This window comes from Tamandua tetradactyla, chromosome 1, assembly GCF_023851605.1.
Source record: "Tamandua tetradactyla isolate mTamTet1 chromosome 1, mTamTet1.pri, whole genome shotgun sequence".
NCBI classification, from domain to species: Eukaryota; Metazoa; Chordata; class Mammalia; order Pilosa; family Myrmecophagidae; genus Tamandua; species Tamandua tetradactyla.
The window spans coordinates 86,696,745-86,721,522 of record NC_135327.1 but is presented as its reverse complement, the minus strand read 5'-3'; the positions used below and the strand labels follow the sequence as shown (position 1 = coordinate 86,721,522).

The 24,778-nt window shown below is 37.1% G+C and overlaps 1 protein-coding gene across 4 annotated transcripts in view; it reads right to left on the bottom strand.

Annotated features, from left to right (window-relative positions):
• The window catches only part of HERPUD2 (HERPUD family member 2), a 112,374-nt gene that overhangs the window by 61,081 nt on the left and 26,515 nt on the right, over positions 1 to 24,778 (bottom strand). For 3 of the 4 annotated variants that reach the window (XM_077119940.1, XM_077119950.1, XM_077119970.1), the window contains one exon: positions 7,371 to 7,448. The exons of the other annotated variant lie outside the window; for it this stretch is intronic. In XM_077119940.1, coding sequence (XP_076976055.1) covers positions 7,371 to 7,448 — 78 coding nt within the window. The remainder of the gene's footprint in view (positions 1 to 7,370; positions 7,449 to 24,778) is intronic. 4 annotated transcript variants of the gene reach the window in all.

The following is a 24,778-nucleotide window of genomic DNA, read 5'->3' as shown; positions in this document are numbered from 1 at the left end:
TGTATATATGCTACATTATACAATAAAAAAGCTAAAAAAAAATTAACTAATTAATTAACTCAAAATGGACCAAAAAGCTAAATAAACATGAAATTTCTATAAGAAAATATAGGGAAACATCTCCAAGACCTAGTGATAGGTGGTAGTTTCTTAGACTTTATACACAAGCAAAAGCAACAAAAGAAAAAATAGATAAATGAGAACTCCTCAAAATAAAATACTTCAGTGCTTCAAAGGACTTTGTAAAAACGATAAAAAGGCAACCAATTCAATGGGAGAAAATATTTGGAAACCACATATCTGTTAAGGGTTTGATATCCATAATATGCAAAGAAGTTCTACAACTCAACAAACAAAAAGACAAACAATCCAATTATAAAATGGGCAAAAGACAAAATAGACATTTTTCCAAAGAGGAAATATATATGGCTAAAAGCACAAGAAAAGATGCTCTGCTTCAGTAGCTATTAGGGAAAATCAAGTTAAAAGTACTTAGAATGGCAACTATTAAGCAAAGAGGAAACTGCAAGTCTTAGGAGAGGATATGGAGAAATCAGAACTCTTATTCACTGCTGGTAGGAATGTCAAATGGTAGGGCAGTGTGGAGGATAGTTTGGCAGTTTCTCAGGAAGCTAAGTATAGAGTTGCTATATGGCCTGGCAATCCCATGACTTGTATACCCAGAAGATCTGACACAAACAGACATCTGCACACTGATGTTCACAACAGCATTATTCACAACAGCCAAAAGATGGAAATAACCCAAGTGTCCATCAACAGATGAAAAGATAAATAACATGTGGTATATACATATGATGGAATATTATTCAGCAATAAGAAGGAATGAAGTCCTAAAGCATATGACAACATGGATGAACCACAAGGACATTATGTTAAGTGAAACAGGCCACACAGAAAAGGACAAATATCATATGATCTTACTGATATGAGCTAACTAAAATATGTAAAATCATAGACATAAAATCTAGACTAGAGGTTACCAGGATATAGAAGAGGATAAAGAATGCGGGTAGTTACTTAATATGCACACAAAGTTTAACTTAAACATTTGGAAATGGACAGAGGTGACAGTAGCATGTTTTTGGGAGAATAATTAACATGAATGGCATGTGAACGTGGTAGAAAGAGGAAGTTTAGAGGCATGTATGTTACCAGAAGGAAAGCTGGAGGTTAAAACTCAAGAATGTATAACAGTGAATCTTGTGGTAGACAATGCCCGTGATAAACTATACAAATATAAAAAAAGATTTTCATGAACTAGAACAAATATATGATACTATCAGAAGAAGCTAATAATAGAAGGGCTTATGGGGCAAAATGTGCCTACTGCAAACTATAAACTACACTTAACAGGAGTATTTTCTCTTTCATCAATAATAACAAATGTACTATACCAATACTATGGGTCAATATTAGAGGGGTATTAGAGGTATGAGATTTGGGTTTTCCTTTTTCTTTTTATTTCTCTTCTGGAATAATGAAAATGTTCTAAAATTGATCATGGGGTTGTATGCACAACTATGTGATGATATTGTAAGCCAGTGGTTATTACATACTTCAGAGGGTTTGTATGGTATATGAATACATCTCATTAAAACATGGGCTCAGCAATGCCTTCCTGACCAAAAAGGGGAAAAGAAATGTAAAAAATAAGGTATCGGTGGCTAAGAGATTTCAAATAGAACTGAGAGGTTATTCTGAAGTTTACTCTTATGCAAGCTTCAGCTAGATATTGCAAATTGCCACAGTATACCAAGCCCCAACCAACAGTACTCCTGAAAACCCTAAAGAATACCTAGAGCTCTAACTGAGGCGCTATAAAAGTTTCACTCCTAAGTTTATTCTTCAGAAACTTAAAACCTCCAGATTGTTCCTATGTCAGATAAGCACTAAAACTCAGAGGCATTAGCCTCTCCAAGAACATCAACTAGTTACATCCCCCTACCCCATAATGTCGACACCCCTTTTCAACATGAAGTTAGAACAGTCATTTCCCAAATATCCCTGAAGACTAGGAGAAGGATCAAACAGAGAAGACAGTATTTAACAAATAATTGTGACAACTGAATCATTATATTGATATTTCATGGCTCTAGTGTATTAAAACAACTAGAAGGAAACACTTGAAATTGTGGAACTCTAACCCATACCATACTTTGAAATTTGCTCTAAAACTACTTGTTAAGCTGTACTTAAAAATTAAAAAAAAAAAAAAAAAACTGCATAAAAACATGAAAAGACAGCAAAAACTCACACTGGGAAAAGCTAAAATGTTGACTATATATGCAAACACAAAATACTGGTATGAAACTAGTATGCTCTCCATTGTCAACCTCCTGTTCCCCAACTCTTATCTCCTATTTGTCATTCACTTTTAGTTCACAGTAGTTCCCTTAAAATCTCATTTCTATGGCACACTATTGTCTCAAATATTATGATATTGTCAGTTGCCTCTAAGGGTACTATAAGGATGGGGACTGACTGGAAAGGATAAGAGGAAACTAGAATAATGGTAATGTTCTATACCTCAATAAAGGTTTAGTTACACAGTTATATGCATTGTCAAAAATCAGCAAAGTAACCTTAAGATTTGTATATTTCATTGTATGTAAATTTTACCTAAAAAAAAAATTGGTGTGAGATTTTTTTAATTTCCTACAAATGATCATAAACCAACAGGAAATGATACAGATCAGAAACATTCAGGAAACATTAAGATTTAAGTCAAAGATGGCACAGGGCCAAAACAGCACAGTAGGGAGTTCCAGAGCTCAGTATGTCCTCCAGGGCAGCTAGTAAACAACCAAAAACTGTCTGAAACAACTATTCAGGGGCTCTGGAGACCCAAAGAACACTGTATATCATCCAGGGAACAGCAGAAGGAAGAGACTGATACTGTGTGGTGAAGAACTGCGAGTAGAAATCTCCACACAGCAGAGGCTGGTGCCTATCTGCCACTCTTGGTGGCTGGCCACTTGGGGATCCAGACCCTACAAGGAATAAAAGTACTCTTTTCCAAGAAGGGGGTGGAGAGATGTGGCTGAACACCAATCACAGCTCTTCATTAGTCAACTTGGAACACTGGATCACTGGCTCGGAGGGCAGCTATAATTTCAACCCTCCCAGAGTTGAAGCAGTCTCTATTTCAAGCCCGCCTCCAAATGGGATAGAAGTGGGATAAGTTTAAAGACAATGTGCCTTCTTAGGGCTGAGGGAACAGTTTGCTAAAGAGTAGCTCTTTCCCAAGAAAGGGGGAGGTGCATGGCCCAGTACTGTTAACAGCTTTTGATTAGCAAATTCAGGTCATGGAGTCCTGGCTCTGAGCAAAGGTTTCAATAGAGCAAAGGTTTCAAACAACACAACACAAAAGCAGCTGGGAGGCTCTGTTTCAACCCTGCCCTGAATAGCAGCAGAATTAGTTGAGATTTAAAGGCACAGTACAACCTTGAAATCCAGAAAAAAATAATTCCATCTACAATAGCAACTAAAAGAATCAAATATCTAGGAATAAATTTAACCAAGGATTTTAAAGACTTCTACCCAGAAAACTGTAAGACATTGTTAAAAAGAAATCAAAGACCTAAATAAATGGAAGCATATTCCATGTTCATGGATTAGAAGACTATAGTTAAGATGTCAATCTTTCCAAAATGGTTTACAGACTCAGTGCAATCCCAATCAAAATTCGAATGGGGGCAGGCCATGATGGCTCAGCAGGCAGAGTTCTCGCCTGCCATGCCAGAGGACCTGGGTTCGATTCCCAGTGCCTGCCCATGCTTTAAAAAAAAAAATTTTTGAATGGCTTACTTTAAAGAAATGGTAAGGCAAATCGTTAAATTTATTTGGAAGGGTAAGGGGTCCCAAATAGCCAAAAACATCTTTAAAAAGAAGAACAGGGCGGGCCGCGGTGGCTCAGCGGGCAAAGTGCTTGCCTGCTATGCCGGAGGACCTCGGTTCGATTCCCGGCCCCAGCCCATGTAACAAAAACGGAGAAACAGAATACAATAAAAACAAGAAAATGTTTAAAGATGTTTCCCTTTCTTCCTTCCTTCTATCCTTCCTTCCTTCTCTCTGTCTTTCCTTTAAAAAAAAAAAAAAAAAAAAAAAAAAAAGAAGAACAAAGTTGTAAGACTCACACTTCCTGGCTTTACATAATATTACAAAGCTACAGTGGCCAAACAGCATTGTTCTGGCATAAAGACAGACATAGTAATCAATGGAATTGAATTGAGAGTTCAATTTACATTTATAGTCAACTGAGTTTCAACAAGGCTGTGAAGGCCACTCAGCTGGGACACAGAACAATCTCTTCAACAAATTGTGCTTGCAGACCTGGATATCCATATCCAAAAGAATGAAAGAGGGCCCCTTATACAAAAGTCAACTCAAAATGGATCAAAGACCCAAATATAAGAGACAGGACCATAAACTCCTAGAAGAAAATGTAGGGAAGTATCTTCAAGATCTTGTGGTAGGCAGAAGTTCTAGACTTGAGACTCAAAGCACAAGCAATGACAGGAAAAATAGATAAATGGGACCTCTTCAAATATTAATACTTTTCTGCATCAAAGGACTTCGTCAAAAAGATGGAAAGGCAGCCTACTCAATGGGAGAAATTAATTGAAAATTACATATCTGAAAAGGGTTTAATATCCAGAATACATAAAGAAATCCTACAACTCAATAAAAAGACCAACACAATGAAAAAATAAGCAAAAGACTTGAACAGATACTCTTTCCAAAAAGGAAATACAAATGGTCAAAAGGTACATGAAAAGAGGTTTATCGTCACTAGCTACTAGGGAAATGCAAATTAAAGCCACGAGATATCATTTCACACTTACAAGAAAAAACAGGATTAAAAAAAAACTACAGGGTGCCTGGGTGGTTCAGTGGTAGAATGAGAAATCTCACATTGGAGAGCATGTGAGAAAGAACATACTCATTCACTGCTACTGGGAATGTAAAATGCCTTACACTATGGAAGACAATTTGGCAGTTTCTCAGGAAGGTAAGTATACAATTTTCATATGATCTGGCAATCCTATTATTAGCTATATACCAGAAGAACTGAAAGCAGGGACCAAATAGACATTTGCACACTGATGTTTTTAGTGGCATTATTCACAATGGCCAAAAGATGGAAACAATCCAAGAACCATCAACTTGATGAATGGATAAACAAAATGTGGTATACACATACAATGAAATATTATTCAGTTGTAAAAAGCAATGAAGTCCTGTTACATGCAACAACATTATGAACCTGGAGGACATTACATTGAGTGAAATAAGCTAGACACAAAAGGAAAAACGTTATATCATCTCACTAATATGAACTTAGTATAGTAAGTAAACTTAGAAAGTTAGAATCTAAAATATAAGTTACAGAGATGGAAAGGAGGTAGAAAATGGGGACCTGATGTTTAATTTGTGCAGAATTTCTATTTAGGTTGACTATAAATGTTCAGAAATGAATAGAAGTGATGGTAGCACATTACTGTGAGTGCAATTAACAGCACTGAATTACATGATAGGAGTTGAAAGGGGAAGATCAGGGTTGTCACCAGAAGGAAAGCTAAGAGGATAACACATCGGACTGTGTAACACAGTGCACCCTACTGTGGACAAAGACTATGATTTATAGAACAAACAAAAGAATGTTCTTTCATGAACTAGAACGAATGTGCATCACGGTTACAAGGTATTAATAATAGGATGGTAAATGGCAAAATATACAACTAATGCAAGCTATGGACTATAGTTAACAGTAATATTTTAATATTCTTTCAAATTGTAACAAAAGTATCACAGCACTGCTAAGTGTCAATAATAGGGAGGTATAAGGGGTATGGGGTTCTCTTTTTGGAGTAATAAATATGTTCTAAATTTGATTGTGGTGATGAATACACAACTCTGATTATACTGTGAGCCACTGGCTGTATATTTAAGATTATATGGTGTGTGAATGTATCTCAATAAAACTGCTTTAAAAGAAAAGATTTAAGTCAAAGATCTAAGGCAAAACATAAAAACTATTTACTCAGTTTTGCTATATTCACAAATAAAAGCAGCATCTCATGTGCAGAAAGATTCTAACGTAAATTCCACAAATTTGAGCTAAAATGTGCCATTAAAATAACTAACATATAAGCTGTCAATAAACTATATTGAAATATATTTTTTATCTCTGAGCACCAGCATGCAAGGTTTGAAAAATGGTGGTAAAGTTGGGTTTCATTCTATTTCCCATCCTGAAATTAAACCCCTAACCCAAGTTCAAACAAATATCAAGCTGTTTGGTCAAAGGAATTTTCAGAGGAGAAACTGGTATCAAAGAGAACCCTTGAACATTCTATTCCTCCAATAATATGTTCTTACAAAAGATGACAAATACCTAATAGAAATATATAATCCTATTTCAGATTTAATTATCAGATGGATGTACAAAATTGTTACCTACACTAACTAGAATCTATCATTATGCCCTTTCCTTGCTAATTTATCTTTACTATTAAAGCATCATGATTTTAAGTATCTGTGCTGGTTTGAAAGGATGTATGGACTCTAGAAAAGCCATGTTTTAATCAAACTCCCATTTCATAAAGGCAGAATAATCCCTATTCAATACTGTATGTTTGAAACTGTAATCAGATCATCTCCCTGGAGATGTGATTTAATCAAGAGTGGTTGTTAAACTGGATTAGGTGACGACATGTCTCCACCCATTAGGGTGGATCTTGACGTTTCTGGAGTCCTATAAAAGAGGAAACATTTTGGAGAATGAAGGAGATTCGGAGAGAGCAGAGAATGCTGCAGCACTACGAAGTAGAGAGTCCACTAGCCAGAGACCGCTGGAGATGAAGAAGGAAAATGCCTCCCGGGGTGCTTCATGAAACAGGAAGCCAGGAGAGGAAATTAGCAGATGATGCCATGTTCACCATGTGCCCTCCCAGATGAGAGAGGAACCCTGACCGTGTTCACCATGTGCCTTTCCAGATAAGAGAGAAACTGTGACTGTGTTCTTCATGTGCCACTTGAGAAAGAAACCCTGAACTTCACTGGCCTTCTTGAACCTAGGTATCTTTCCCTGGATGCCTTTGATTGGAAATTTCTATAGTCTTGTTTTAACTGGGACATTTTCTTGGCCTTAGAACTATAAACTAGCAACTTATTCAACTCCCCTTTTTAAAGGCCATTCTGTTTCTGGTATATTGTATTCCGGCAGCTAGCAAACTAGAACAGTATCAAAAACTGAACTGGTTTATTGACAGTGAATAACACTTCAGAACATATCTTTTTTCATACTATGAATGTATCAGGTATCAAATAGTGATAGAAAATCTTACTTTTCTGAGAATATCTTTCAGCTGCAGGTGATCTGGAAGCAGTCTGCCCGAATACACCAATCTCTGATCCTTAGTCAACTAAGAAACGGGACAAAAAAAAATTTAACTTTTTTCTAATTATAAAAATTGAAGGCTGGGAATAGCATGCTTAAATGTGGCTAAAATAAAACTCTCTTTAGGTACAAATGAGCAGAAAATTAATGTATACTTTAAGAACTTTCATTTTTCAAAACCCTACTTAAGAAAAGACACTAAAGTTCTCAATAAATAGCAGTATATTTATTATAGATATGATAAACTACAGATAATTACCAAATAAAAATACTTTTGGGGAGAAAGGTAAATTGAAAGACTGTCTTTTAAGCATCTGTGACTATCATTAAAAACCTTCAAAACTACAAATGAGAAGGACTATTAATAGTCAATCAAAAGATAAAATTTCAAGGCCATCAGAGTCATTTTGCCTTCTTTTGTCAGTACTTTAAACATCAGTACTTAAAATGAACCCATAAAATTTATTTTCTTATTAACAAACATCATGCAGAACAATCTCTTGACTTTAATTCAAGAAACATTTGGATTTAGTTACAGTTTTAGGTAACCACTCTAGTTTTTATTATTCCTGATACTCTCAAGAATATCTTTGTACATTTTTTCAAAAATAGAAAATAGTTTCCTAGACCAGCACCCCACCCCACCCCCAAAAAAGAAAGAAAATTAAAGAAAAATCAACCTAAGTTTGCATGGAGATTCACTTGCCATCTCCATATGCAATTCAGCATAGGTAATAGGTTCTGGTTGTCTGTCATATTCGGTATTTATAATAAGTCTGCTAAGTGTTTATACTGCTAGCACAGAATATTTAAAATAAAAACATTTACATACAGTCCCCATAAGGACTCCTATTTCATAACTGAGAAATAGCTAAATATTCCTTGAATTCTACTAAAACAAATTTTATCTATATCAACAATTTTTAATACATCAAATTCAACCAATACCTGTAACAACTGTTAGACTATATATTCAACATGGCTACAAAAAAAGAATCTAATATTAAAAATAACCACAATAAAAAAAGAAACTGTCATACTGAATGAGACCTATAGTTCATGTATCCTAGATACCAAAGACCAAGGGAGAGGTATAGTTATGCTTCCAAAATACTTACCTATGAAACAAAATCAAGCTTTTCCTAGAAGCATTTTTAAGTGTACCATTCCTAAAATGCTCATGTACGGTTTCTAAAACAAACAGAACTAAACATCTTTTTTTGAAAATATATATCAAAAGTCTTAAAACATCAATCGATATACATAAATATTAAGTGAGACACTGAATGGTAAATTATATATACACGTGTAAAATGCTAAGCATTTAACTCCTGGACAAAATAAATTTATCTAATGCCTTATAACTCTCCTAATGTACTTATTACTTCAAAAGAAGCTCCTTTAATAGCTACAAAGTACTGACTAAAGTCAAGTCATTTATCATTTTTGTCACCAAACCAAACATTTAATTAATAGATACGTCTATAATTTTCATTAAAGTTTATATTATCCTTCTGGATAAAAGACATCAGTCCCCCCACTTCTTTCTTATGAATTTTGCTCTTTACTATGAAAACTCTCAAGCAAACACAAATGCAGAGAACAGGATAATGAACACTTAGTTTCCAAGATGAAAGAATTATCAAAATTACCAAAAAGTCAATAGTCCCAAAGTCAGTAAGTTGAGAAACTTTCCAAGAACTGCCAAGTATCCAGCTTCAACAATTATAAACATTTTAGTATTCTTGTTTTATCTATCTCCATTTCTTTTTTTTTTTTGAGTGGGGGGGGAATATTTTAAAGCAAATATCACACATTTCCCACTTGCATAAAAATTTATTTTTACCAATGGCTTGTCTGAATCAGAATCTAAACAAAGTTCACTTACAGAATTCAGTTATGTTTGTTTTAATCTTTAACAGTTTCCAGTTTCTTTAAAATTTTTTCCATAACATTTAGGTGTTGAAATCCTGTTGTCTCAGAGAATTTTCACGTCTGGTTTTGGCTGGTTGTAACCTATAGTATGATGTAGTATGCTCCTCTAGTACTGTATAACACAGACCTAGAGGTTTGATTAGATTAAAATCTTTTTGATTTGGCATATTTTATAATAGTGCTGTTTAACTTCTTGTTTGGTCACATTATCAGCACAGGCAGTTTGACCTACTTTTAGTGAGTTAAGATTGACCAGTGGACAACCTTCAGGAAGATGGCCGAATAGAGTAACTTGAGATTAGCCCTGCTCCATGGAAAAGTTACAGAAGAGACAGGAGGATGACTGAGGTGGCGATTTGGGAGTGTGACTGACCTGGGAGAGCTTCGGCACCACATGGGGCAGCCCCGGTTGCAGAGGCCAAGAACTGAGAGGAAGAGGACTGGAGTCTGGCGTGGAGCCCGCAGGAGTACAGGGATGGGAGCCAGGGACTAGGAAGTAAACCCGGCCACATTCCTTGGGCGCACTACCCTCACCAGCGCAGCGCCATGACTGGTGACTCAGCCCACACACTGGAACCCCATCACCGCTCCCACTTCCTGTGTTCCAGGTGCCCCCACCCAACCAGTCCCCAGAGCACGTACCTGCCCAATACCCCACCCCAACTGCAGCCCAATCCACCTCTCCTACACCCCTCCTGAGTACTACCATCCCCTCTCTGTCCCATGCAGACTGCTGTTAGTGAATAAAGGCCGTGGGCATTAACCTCCATACCTACGCTATCCCCAACCCCCTGCCCGTAAGTGCCACACAACCTCATCCTACCACACCTGACCTCTGCGCAGCAGTTTATGGCACTCCTAGGCCCTCCCATGCCCATGGGCCCCCAATCACACCATTCAGCACTGGGAACGGCAATTTACAGCAGTCCTAGAGGAGCGCATATGCATGGCCCTCAGCCACACTTCCCAGTTCAGAGAAACTGCTGACCTGCACAGTCAGGTCACATCTGCCCCCAATCCATGAAAGCATAATGTCGACCTGCTGCCACAGCTCTACACATGTGCACAAAGGGCCCCGTCCCTTAGACCAGGGCGCACCAGGGTTACAACACCCAGACCGGTGTCCACGCACAGCTATATCCTCCCTGACCACTGGGCATCCACATTCCCAAGCATCAGCATAACATCCCCAACCTGCACCTATACCTGCCCTGAAACAAATCACCACACTGAGTAACCTACTCCATATCCTGCTCCATGCTGTACAACCATCCTGCAAGCACAAGTCCTTAGACTACCGAAAGAAATCAACTCCCAAAGAAAAATAATCAAGATATTTACATGCCACAAAACAGCAGAAGATCACTAAGCATATCACAATGCAGAAAGATTCAGCCCTGCCTAATGACCAAATTAAAACACCAGAGGAGACACAGACATTGGAACAACTAATCAAGATGTTCAGTGCAGGTCACAGTGGCTCAGCAGGCAGAGTTCTCACCTGCCATGCCGGAGAACCGGGTTCGATTCCTGGTACTTGCCCATGCGAAAAAAAATTAAAAAGAGGTTTATACAACTCTACTTAATAAAATACATGGGAGAGCAAAGGGCATAAAGGAGATCTAGACAGTAGAAGATCATAAAGAGTAATTTGAAAGAATAAACAGAAAAATAGTGGATATCACAGATGTTAGAGAATCTGCTGACCAAATAAAAAGACATACTATAGTCATACGATACTAGATATGAAAAGACAAGAAAGAATAAGTGATATGTCTATATATAGATATATAGGATAACTGACTTCAAAGACTCAAAACAGTAAATGGCAAAAAAAGATGGAACAAATTGAATTGGTTCTCAGGGAAATGATAGACAAAACGAAGCACATAAATATAAGAATCATTGGTGTCCCAGAAGGAGAAGAGAGGAGTAAAGGAGTAGGAAGAATAGTTGAGGATATAATGGGAAAAAACTTCCCAACCTTCATAAAGGACACAAATATACAAGTCAAAGAAGTCCAATGAACTCCAAACAGAATAAATCCAAATAGGCCTTTCCCAAGGCACGTACTAATCTGTCTGTCAAATGTTGAAGAGAAGCAGTATCCTGAAAGCGGCAAGAGAAAAACAATCTACTACACAACAAGGAAAACCCAATAAGACTGAGTTCAGACTACTCAACTAGCACCCTGGAGGCAAGAAGGTAGTGGTATGATATATTCAATATCCTGAAAGAGAAAGACTTCCAGCCAAGAATTCTGCACCCAGCCAAACTGTTCTTCAAAACTGAGGGAGAGACTTCCTGGAAGATGGCGGCTTAGTAAGACGCGCGGATCTTAGTTTCTTCTCCAGGACACCTACTAGGGGAGTAGAAACGATACAGAAAGCGCCCAAAGCCACAACAGAGATAAAAAAGACAGCGTACCCCATCCTGGAACGGCTGGCTGGCTGAGAGAAGCAGCTCGGGTGAGATCGCCGAGGCGCGCGGGCCTTACCGGGCGGGGTGGCAAGCGGCCGGAGTTACTCCCTTCCCCCTTTCCGGGCCGGCTGGGAGAATTGGAGAGGCGGTCCCCTGAAACAAAGACGGCTGGCGCCCACACCACGCGCAGCCCCCGGACCAACTGAGAGAATTGGATCGGAAATCCCCAGCCCGCGGAGAACGGTGACGGGTGGGGGAGGCCCCTTCCAAACCCGTGACTCCCGGGGAACGTGCACTCTCTCGGGCAGGCCGCTGCCGCTGGCGCCCTCCCGCCACGCTTGTTGCCCAGGGCCGACTAGGAAATTCGGACGGGCTCTTTCCCGGGCTGCGGCGACCAGCAACCCTCCCTGCGTTCGGACCCCGGGCCGGCTCAAGCCGTTTCGGCTAGCGAACCCCCCGGACGGCAAGAGTTTTCCAAAGTTTAAGGTCCCACAGCACCTTTTACTGGTGGGACCCGCAGACAAACGTGTGCCACAAGCGCCACCTACTGGGCAGGATAAGAAAAACAGAACCCAGAGATTTCACAGAAAAATATTACAACCTTGCTGGGTCCAACACCAAGAGAAATCTGAATAAATGCCCAGACGCCAGCAGCAGAAGATAACTGTCCACGCTCAAAAGATTGAGAATATGGCTCAGTCAAAGGAACAAACCAATAGCTCAAATGAGACACAAGAGCTGAGACAACTAATCCTGAATATACGAACAGAAATGGAAAACCTCTTCAAAAATGAAATCGATAAATTGAGGGAGGACATGAAGAGGACATGGGCTGAACATAAAGAAGAAATAGAAAAACTGAAAAAACAAATCGCAGAACTTATGGAAGTGAAGGATAAAGTAGCAAACATAGAAAAAATAATGGATAGTTACAATGATAGATTTAAAGAGACAGAAGATAGAATTAGTGATTTGGAGGATGGAACATCTGAATTCCAAAAAGAAACAGAAACTATAGGGAAAAGAATGGAGAAATTTGAACAGGGTATCAGGGAACTCAAGGACAATATGAACCGCACAAATATACGTGTTGTGGGTGTCCCAGAAGGAGAAGAGAAGGGAAAAGGAGGAGAAAAACTAATGGAAGAAATTTTCACTGAAAATTTCCCAACTCTTATGAAAGACCTAAAATTACAGATCCAAGAAGTGCAGCGCACCCCAAAGAGATTAGACCCAAATAGGCGTTCTCCAAGACACTTACTAGTTAGAATGTCAGAGGTCAAAGAGAAAGAGAAGATCTTGAAAGCAGCAAGAGAAAAACAATCCATTACATACAAGGGAAACCCAATAAGACTTTGTGTAGATTTCTCAGCAGAAACCATGGAAGCTAGAAGACAGTGGGATGATATATTTAAAATACTAAAAGAGAAAAACTGCCAACCAAGACTCCTATATCCAGCAAAATTATCCTTCAAAAATGAGGGAGAAATTAAAACATTCTCAGACAAAAAGTCACTGAAAGAATTTGTGACCAAGAGACCAGCTCTGCAAGAAATACTAAAGGGAGCACTAGAGTCAGATACAAAAAGACAGAAGAGAGAGATATGGAAAAGAGTGTAGAAAGAAGGAAAATCAGATATGATATATATAATACAAAAGGCAAAATGTTAGAGGAAAATATTATCCAAACAGTAATAACACTAAATGTCAATGGACTGAATTCCCCAATCAAAAGACATAGATTGGCAGAATGGATTAAAACACAGGATCCTTCGATATGCTGTCTACAGGAAACACATCTTAGACCCAAAGATAAATATAGGTTGAAAGTGAAAGGTTGGGAAAAGATATTTCATGCAAATAACAACCAGAAAAGAGCAGGAGTGGCTATACTAATATCCAACAAATTAGACTTCAAATGTAAAACAGTTAAAAGAGACAAAGAAGGACACTATATACTAATAAAAGGAACAATTAAACAAGAAGACATAACAATCATAAATATTTACGCACCGAATCAGAATGCCCCAAAATACGTGAGGAATATACTGCAAACACTGAAAAGGGAAATAGACTCATATACCATAATAGTTGGAGACTTCAACTCACCACTCTCATCAAGGGACAGAACATCTAGACAGAGGATCAACAAAGAAATAGAGAATCTGAATATTACTATAAATGAACTAGACTTAATAGACATTTATAGGACATTACATCCCACAACAGCAGGATACACCTTTTTCTCAAGTGCTCATGGATCATTCTCAAAGATAGACCATATGCTGGGTCACAAAGCAAGTCTCAACAAATTTAAAAAGATTGAAATCTTACACAACACTTTCTCGGACCATAAAGGAATGATGTTGGAAATCAATAATAGGCAGAGTGCCAGAAAATTCACAAATACGTGGAGGCTCAACAACACACTCCTAAACAACGACTGGGTCAAAGAAGAAATTGCAAGAGAAATTAGCAAATACCTCGAGGCGAATGAAAATGAAAACACAACATATCAAAACTTATGGGACGCAGCAAAGGCAGTGCTAAGAGGGAAATTTATTGCTCTAAATGCCTATATCAGAAAAGAAGAAAAGGCAAAAATTCAGGAATTAACTATCCATTTGGAAGAACTGGAGAAAGAACAGCAAGCTAACCCCAAAGCAAGCAAAAGGAAAGAAATAACAAAGATTAGAGCACAAATAAATGAAATTGAAAACATGAAAACAATAGAGAAAATCAATAAGGCCAGAAGTTGGTTCTATGAGAAAATCAATAAGATTGATGGGCCCTTAGCAAGATTGACAAAAAGAAGAAGAGAGAGGATGCAAATAAATAAGATCAGAAATGGAAGAGGAGACATAACTACTGACCTCACAGAAATAAAGGAGGTAATAACAGGATACTATGAACAACTTTACGCTAATAAATACAACAATTTAGAGGAAATGGACGGGTTCCTGGAAAGACATGAACAACCAACTTTGACTCAAGAAGACATAGATGACCTCAACAAACCAATCACAAGTAAAGAAATTGAATTAGTCATTCAAAAGCTTCCTAAAAAGAAAAGTCCAAGACCAGATGGCTTCACATGTGAATTCTACCAAACGTTCCAGAAAGAATTAGTACCAATTCTCTTCAAACTCTTCAAAAAAATCGAAGTGGAGGGAAAACTACCTAATTCATTCTATGAAGCCAACATCACCCTCATACCAAAACCAGGCAAAGATATTACAAAAAAAGAAAACTACAGACCAATCTCTCTAATGAATACAGATGCAAAAATCCTCAATAAAATTCTAGCAAATCGTATCCAACAACACATTAAAAGAATTATACATCATGACCAAGTAGGATTCATCCCAGGTATGCAAGGATGGTTCAACATAAGAAAATCAATTAATGTAATACACCATATCAACAAATCAAAGCAGAAAAATCACATGATCATCTCAATTGATGCAGAGAAGGCATTCGACAAGATTCAACATCCTCTCCTGTTGAAAACACTTCAAAAGATAGGAATACAAGGGAACTTCCTTAAAATGATAGAGGGAATATATGAAAAACCCACAGCTAATATCATCCTCAATGGGGAAAAATTGAAAACTTTCCCCCTAAGATCAGGAACAAGACAAGGATGTCCACTATCACCACTATTATTCAACATTGTGTTGGAGGTTCTAGCCAGAGCAATTAGACAAGAAAAAGAAATACAAGGCATCAAAATTGGAAAGGAAGAAGTAAAACTATCACTGTTTGCAGACGATATGATACTATACATCGAAAACCCGGAAAAATCCACAACAAAACTACTAGAGCTAATAAATGAGTACAGCAAAGTAGCAGGTTACAAGATCAACATTCAAAAATCTGTAGCATTTCTATACACTAGTAATGAACAAGCTGAGGGGGAAATCAAGAAACGAATCCCATTTACAATTGCAACTAAAAGAATAAAATACCTAGGAATAAATTTAACTAAAGAGACAAAAAACCTATATAAAGAAAACTACAAAAAACTGCTAAAAGAAATCACAGAAGACCTAAATAGATGGAAGGGCATACCGTGTTCATGGATTGGAAGACTAAATATAGTTAAGATGTCAATCCTACCTAAATTGATTTACAGATTCAATGCAATACCAATCAAAATCCCAACAACTTATTTTTCAGAAATAGAAAAACCAATAAGCAAATTTATCTGGAAGGGCAGGGTGCCCCGAATTGCTAAAAACATCTTGAGGAAAAAAAACGAAGCTGGAGGTCTCGCGCTGCCGGACTTTAAGGCATATTATGAAGCCACAGTGGTCAAAACAGCATGGTATTGGCATAAAGATAGATATATCGACCAATGGAATCGAATAGAGTGCTCAGATATAGACCCTCTCATCTATGGACATTTGATCTTTGATAAGGCAGTCAAGCCAACTCACCTGGGACAGAGCAGTCTCTTCAATAAATGGTGCCTAGAGAACTGGATATCCATATGCAAAAGAATGAAAGAAGACCCATCTCTCACACCCTATACAAAAGTTAACTCAAAATGGATCAAAGATCTAAACATTAGGTCTAAGACCATAAAACAGTTAGAGGAAAATGTTGGGAGATATCTTATGGATCTTACAACTGGAGGTGGTTTTATGGACCTTAAACCTAAAGCAAGAGCACTGAAGAAGGAAATAAATAAATGGGAACTCCTCAAAATTAAACACTTTTGTGCATCAAAGAACTTCATCAAGAAAGTAGAAAGACAGCCTTCACAATGGGAGACAATATTTGGAAATGATATATCAGATAAAGGTCTAGTATCCAGAATTTATAAAGAGATTGTTCATCTCAACAACAAAAAGACAGCCAACCCAATTACAAAATGGGAAAAAGACTTGAACAGACACCTCTCAGAAGAGGAAATACGGATGGCCAAGAGGCACATGAAGAGATGCTCAATGTCCCTGGCCATTAGAGAAATGCAAATCAAAACCACAATGAGATATCATCTCACACCCACCAGAATGGCCATTATCAACAAAACAGAAAATGACAAGTGCTGGAGAGGATGCGGAGAAAGAGGCACACTTATCCACTGTTGATGGGAATGTCAAAGGGTGCAACCACTGTGGAAGGCAGTTTGGCGGTTCCTCAAAAAGCTGAATATAGAATTGCCATACGACCCAGCAATACCATTGCTAGGTATCTACTCAAAGGACTTAAGGGCAAAGACACAAACGGACATTTGCACACCAATGTTTATAGCAGCATTATTTACAATTGCAAAGAGATGGAAACAGCCAAAATCTCCATCAACAGAAGAGTGGCTAAACAAACTGTGGTATATACATACGATGGAATATTATGCAGCTTTAAGACAAGATAAACTTATGAACCATGTAATAACATGGATGGACCTAGAGAATATTATGCTGAGTGAATCCAGCCAAAAACTAAAGGACAAATACTGTATGGTCCCACTGATGTGAACGGACATTCGAGAATAAACTTGAAATATGTCACTGGTAACAGAGTTCAGCAGGAGTTAGAAACAGGGTAAGACAATGGGTAATTGAAGCTGAAGGGATACAGATTGTGCAACAGGACTAGATACAAAAACTCAAAAATGGACAGCACAATAATACCTAATTGTAAAGTAATCATGTTAAAAGACTGAATGAAGCTGCATCTGAGCTATAGGTTTTTGTTTTGTTTTGTTTTGTTTTGATTTTACTATTATTACTTTTATTTTTTTCTCTATATTAACATTCTATATCTTTTTCGGTTATGTTGCTAGTTCTTCTAAACCAATGCAAATGTACTAAGAAATGATGATCATGCATCTATGTGATGATGTTAAGAATTAATGATTGCATGTGTAGAATGGTATGATCTCTAAATGTTGGGTTAATTTCTTTTTTTCCGTTAATTAAAAAAAAAAAAAAAAAGAGAAGGGATAATTGGAGATGAAGGGATACAGACTGTACAACGGGACTGGATATAAAAACTCAGAAATGGACAGCACAATACTACCCAATTGTAATACAATTATGTTAAAACACTGAATGAAGCTGCATGTGAGGTATAGGTTTTTTGTTTTTGTTTTTTTTGTTTTTTTTTCTTTCTATTATCGTTTTAATTCTTATTCTGTTGTCTTTTTATTTCTTTTTCTAAATCGATGCAAATGTACTAAGAAATGATGAATATGCAACTATGTGATGTTATTAAGAATTACTGATTGTACATGTAGATTGGAATGATTTCTAATTGTTTTGTTAATTCTTTTTTTAATTAATAAAAAAAAAAAAAAAAAAAAAAAAACTGAGGGAGAGAGTGGGCCATGGTGGCTCAGGAGGCAGAGTTTTCACCTGCCATGCCGAAGACCCGGGTTTAACTTCTGGTGCCTACCCATGTGAAAAAAAAAAAAATACAGGAAAATTGAAGGACAGATTAAAGTTTTCAAGACAAAGAAGTCCTGAAAGAATGTTAACAAGCGACCAGCCCTACAAGAAATACTAAAAGTAGTTCTGCCAGCTGAAAAAAAAAGACAGGAGAGGGAGGTCTGGAGGAGGACACAGAATTGAAGAGTACCAGTAAGGGTAATTTAAAGAATGCAAAGAGAAAGAGGGAAAAGAATATATAGATCTGACAAAGAAAATAAAAAAGATAAGATAGACTCAAGAAACACCTTTTCAGTAATAACTTTGAATGTTAATGGACTAAACTTACCAACTAAAAGAAAGAGATTGGCAGAATGGATTAAGAAACATAATCCAGCTATGTGCTGCTTACAAGAAACTCATCTTAGACACAAGTACACAAATACATTGAAAGGATGGAAAAAGATTTTCCACACAAATTGTAACCAAAAGAAAGCAGGAGTACCCATGCTAATATCAGACAAAACAGACTTTAAATGTAAAAACATCATAAGAGACAAAGAAGGACACTATATACTAATTAAAGGGTCAATTCACCAAGAAGATATAACAATCATAAATGTTTATGCTCCCAATCAAGGAGCTCCAAAGAATATGAGACAGACACTGGCAAAAGTGAAGGAAGAGACAGATGTTACAACAATGATAGTAGGAGATTTCAATACACCACTCTCTTCTATAGACAGAACAACCAGACAGAAGATCAACAAGGAAACAGAGAAGTTAAACAACTTGATAAATGAATTAGACCTAACATACATATATAAGTCACTGCACCCCAAAGTAAAAGGATATACATTCTTTTCTAGTGCTCATGGAACATTCTCCAGGACAGATCATATGTTGAGGCACAAAATAGGTCTTTATAAATTTAAAAACAGTGAAATTATTCAGAGCACTTTCTCTGAACATAATGGGATGAAACAGGATCTCAATAACCAGCAAAGAAGGAGAACATTCATAGATATATGGAGATTATATAACACACTCTTAAACAACCAGTGGTTCAAAGAAGAAACTGCTAGAGAAATCAGTAGCTATCTGGAGATGAATGAAAATGAGAATACAATTTATCAAAACTTATGGGATGCAGCAAACGCTAGGCTGAGAGGGAAATTTATTGCCCTAAATGCCGATACTAAAAAATAAGAAAGAAAAAAACTAGAGGACTTAGCACACTTGGAGGAACTTGAGAAAGAACAGCAAACTAACCTCAAAGCAACAGAAGAGAAATAACAACAATTAAAGCAGAGATAAATGAATGAGAGAACAAAAGAATAATAGAAAGAATCTATAAAACCAAAAGTTGGTTCTTTGAGAAAATCAATAAAATTAATAGGCCACTAGCAAGACTGACCAAGAAAAAAAGAAAGTGGATGCAAACAAACAAAATCAGAAATGAGAAAGGGTATGTTACCACAGACCCTGAAGAAATAAAAGAAATCATAAGAGGATACAATGAATAATTATATGCCAACAAACTAGACAACTTACATGAATGAATAAATTCCTGGAGATACACAAACAAGTTACACTGACTCAAGAAGAAATAGAAGATCTCAACAATCCATCACAAGTAAAGTGATTCAATCAGTCATCAAATTCTTCCTACAAAGAAAATACTAGGGCCAGATGGCTTCACTGGGCAATTTTATCAAACATTCCATAAAGAATTAACACCAATCCTGCTCAAACTTTTCCAAAAAATTGAACAAAGAAACTCTACCTAACTTATTTGATGAAGCTAATATCATTTTAATACCAAAACTGGGTAAAGATGCTATAAGAAAGGAAAACTACAGGCTAATCTCCCTAATGAACATAGACAACAAAATTTTCAACAAAATACTAGCAATGGAATCCAGCAACACATTAAAAGAATTATACACCATGACCAAGTGGGGTTTACACCAGAAATACAAGGATGGTTCAACACAAGAAAATCAATTAACATAATACAGCACATTAACAAATTGAAAGGGAAAAATCACACGCTCATCTTGATTGATGCTGAAAAAGCATTTGACAAAATTCAGCATCCTTTTCTGATAAAAACAATCCAAAAGATAGGAATCAAAGGTCACTACCTCAATGTGATAAAGGGAATATATGAAAAACCAATAGCCAGCATCAGACTCAATGGAGAGAGACTGAAAGCTTTCCCCTTACGATCAGGAACAAAACAAGGATGCCCCCACTGTCACCACTATTATTCAACACTGTGCTAGACATTCTAGCTAGAGCAATGAGGCAGGACAAAGAAATAAAAGGCATGCAAATTAGAAAGGAAGAAGTAAAACTCTCATTATTTGCAGATGATATCATACTTGGAAGATCAAGGGGAATCTGCAGCAAAGTTACTTGAGCTGATAAATTCAGCAAGGTGGTGGGATACAAAATTAATGTGCAAAAATCGTAACATTTCTATACATAAGCAACAACCTAGCTGAGGAGTCAGTTAAGGAAAAAATTCCATTCGAAATAACAACTAAAAGAATCAAGTACTTAGGAATGAACTTAACTAGGGACGTAAAGGACTTGTACACAGAAAACTACATAACATTGCTAAAGGAAAGCAAAGGAGATCTAAATCAGTGGAAAGACATTCCCTGCTCATGGCTAGGAAGGCTAAATACAGTTACGATTTGTCAATTCTCCCCAAGCTGATCTACAGATTCAACAGAGTACCAATCAAAATTCCAACAACCTACTTTGAAGATTTGGAAAAGCTAACTACCAAATTCATTTGGAAGGGAAAGAGACCCTGAATAGCTAAAAGCATCCTAAAAAAGAAGAACAAAGTGGGAGGATTAACACTCCCTGACTTTAAAACCTATTACAAAGCCACAGTGGTTAAACAGCATGGTACTGGCACAAAGACAGAAGCATTGACCAATGGAATTGAATCGAGAGTACAGAAATAGACCATCAAATTTATGGTCAGATGATTTTTGACAAGGGCCCCAAATCCAATGAACTGGTACAGAACAGTCTTTTCAATAACTGGGCATGGAAGAACTGGCTATCAATAGCCAAGAGAATGAAAGAGGACCCCTATCTTACATTCTATCTTACATTACCCCTATCTTACCCCTATCTTACATTACACAAAAATTAACTCAAAGTGGATCAAACATCTAAATACAAGAACTAGCACCATAAAGCTTCTAGAAGAAAATGTAGAAAACATCTTCAAGACTTAGTAAAAGGAGGTAGCTTCCTAAACTTTACCTCCAAAGCACAAGCAACAAAAGAAAAAATAGATAAATGGGAACTCCTCAAAATCAAATGCTCCTGCACTTCAAAAGAGTTTGTCAAAAAAGGTAGAAAGACAGCCAACTCAATGGGAGAATATATTTGGAAATCACGTATCTGACAAAGGTTTGAGTTCCTGTATATACAAAGAAATCATACAACTCAACAACAAAAGAACAAACCCATTTATAAAATGGGCTAAAGATATGAACAGGCATTTTTCTGAAGAGCAAATAAAGATGGCTCAAAAACACATGAAGAGATGCTCATTTTCACTGGCTATAAGGGAAATGTTGATCAAGACTACAATGATATGCCATCTCACACTTATAAGAGTGGCTGCTATTAAAGAATCAGGAAACTATAAAGGTTGAAGAGGATGTGGAGAAACTGGGACACTTACGCACTGCTGGTGGGAAAGTAAAATGGTTCAGGCACTATGGAAGACTGTTTGGCAGTTCCATAGGAAACTAAATATCGAGTTACCCTATGACCTAGCAATAGCACTACTTGGTATATACTCAGAAGAACTAAAAGCAATGACACAGACAGACATTTGTGCCCTGATGTTCACAGCAGCATTATTCACAATCACCAAAAGATGGAAGCAAACCAAATGCCCATCAACAGACAAGTGGATCAATAAAATGTGGTACATACATACAATGGAATATTATGCAGCAGTAAGACAAAATGACATTCTGAAACACATGACAAGATGGATGAGCCTTCAAGACATAATGCTGAGTGAAATTAGCCAGAATCAAAAGGATAGATACTGTATGATTCCACTTTTATGACCGGCATAAAGGCATAATCAGAGGCTTATAATACACAGTATAGGGAACTTAGAGATACATAGAAGCTAGAGATGGGTGAACCGTTAGCTAATAAGGTTGATCTCCAAGGTAAGGGAATATATAGAAGTGAAGGTGGTTCTCTAGTAGGTCTATAAATAATATTACCATATTGAAAATGAACAAGAATAAAAGGGGTTGTATAGACCTATGTGTCTCACTGATTAAAACTAGAAATATGAATTAGTTCTTGTAAGAATTACTTCAAAGACATGATTCTTGTACAAAGAGTGTTTAAGTCCAGGGTACAGGGCGAAAACTGCTTTGCATGCTATGAGCTATATTCAAAAGGAAACCATCAGCACTACCACAGCAACAGCAAAGGTAAATAATGGAGGGAGGGACAAGAGTTAAGAGGAGGTTTACATTTCCTATTTGAGGGTGCATTTATTGATTTTCTTTCTCTTGGGACAATGAAATTATCTAAACTTGAGAATGTTGATGGACTGTGGACTTTCAGTCCTCTACATGATGCCCAATGAATGCAGGTGGCTGAAGGATGCATGGACAGAGAAGCAGACTGGCGAATGATGCTGTACACTTATGAACAAAGGTTGTGCTGCTACAAAAAGGAACAAAGTCATATAATCTAATTCAACCTATCTGTATGGCTCATTTGAACAACTGAAACCCAGGGAGCCCAGAATAAGAAAGAGGTCCTTTAATCCTATAAAGATTTTTGCAATGCCTGGATACATCCTAGAGTATATTAAGCAGATAATAGGTATTGGCAAAGTCCCCTGAGGGATGGGAGAAAAATATGTATCTATTAAACCTTACCATCAGGGAATCCCCTAATACTGTGTCAAATTTTAGGGACACCCAAATCGATAGGCCATGCCCTCAATCATGAGGCTTACTCTTGTGAAACTTAAGGAGTAGCAGAGAAACTTAGACTACCTATAGGCATGCCTAAGAGTTACTTTTGGAGAACATCTGTTGTTGCTCAGATGTGGCCTCACTCTCTGTAAGCCCAATTCTGCAAGTGAAATGATTGCCCTCCCCCCTACATGGGACATGACATCCAGGGGTGAAAGTCTCCCTGGAGACGTGAGAGATGACTCCCAGGGATGAATCCAGACCTGGCACCATGGGATCAATAATTCCATCTTGACCAAAAGGGGGAAAAGAAGTGTAATTAATACAAGTATCAGGGGTAGAGAGTGTTCAAATACAGTCGAGAGGATTCTCTGGAGGTTGCTCTCACACAAGCTTCAGTTAGACCTTGCTACCTATCATAACCTGCCAACCCTCAGCCAGGACCACTCCAGCTAATGCTAAAGAACACCTAGGGCAATATAAGATTCCACAAGGGTTCCATGCACTACAGGAACTTTCCGGAAACCTACAACCTCCAGATGGGTCCCTGGTCCAGATAAGTCCTGAACATCAGATAGTTCCATCTCCCTACCCCATATTAGTGACAGACCCTTCCAATATGAAAAATGTAAAATTGCCATAGCCCAAACACCCCTAAAGAAAGGGATGGAAAGATCAAAGGTAATGGTGGAATTACACACAGAAGGTAGGGTTTAGCAAATGAATATGAACGTTGAATCATTAAACTGATATCGCTTTTAGTCTCCTGTATTTTAGGGTAGTTAGAAGTAAAAACCTAAAATTGGGAAATGGTAATCCATGTCAAACTCTGAAATATGTTCTACAACTAATGGTGGTACTGTGCTTTGAAATTTATGGCTTTTTTGTATATATGTTATTTTTCATAAAAAAAAAAGAAGGAAAAAAGTCAATTGTGACAATAAAAAAATATTTACGCCCTCTTGCCTACTATATTTTGGAGCAGCTAGAAGGAAAAATATGAGAGGATCATATGGTAGCCCATGACAAACTCTGGGATCTTTCCTGTAACTACTTGTTGAAGAGTGCTTTGAAAACTACTGCTTTTTTCTGTCTTTGCTTTGTATATATGTTTTATTATACGACAAAAAAATTAAAAATAAAAAAAAATTACCTTCTTAATTACTTCACCCAATAGCCTACATCCATTCTTTCTATAAGGGTGGATATTGTTCTATATGTTTATTAGCTGTGATTTTTTAAAAAGAGCTTTTTCTCACTGACTGTTTGGTTGCCCAGTTTATACAGAAAAGGCAGGAAAGACGCTCAATTCTTTCTCTTTGTTACTTTTCAAAATGAGTTCCAAACAACCTCCAGAAGTGATCCTTGGGTTTTGTCTTTTAAGTATCATTATTAACTTATGGAATGTTATGTTTTTCAATGCATTACCTTTTTTTATGCTCAAATTAAACCATATTTGTTCAGTAGGAGTCCCTTCAAATTGGCTCATCTGTCATTTTTTTTGTTAGAAATATAGTTTTACAGAAAAATCATACATAAAATACAGTTATCATATACTACTCTGTTATTAATACCTTACATTAGTGTGGTATATTTGTTACAATTCATGAAAAAACATTTTTATAATTGCTCTA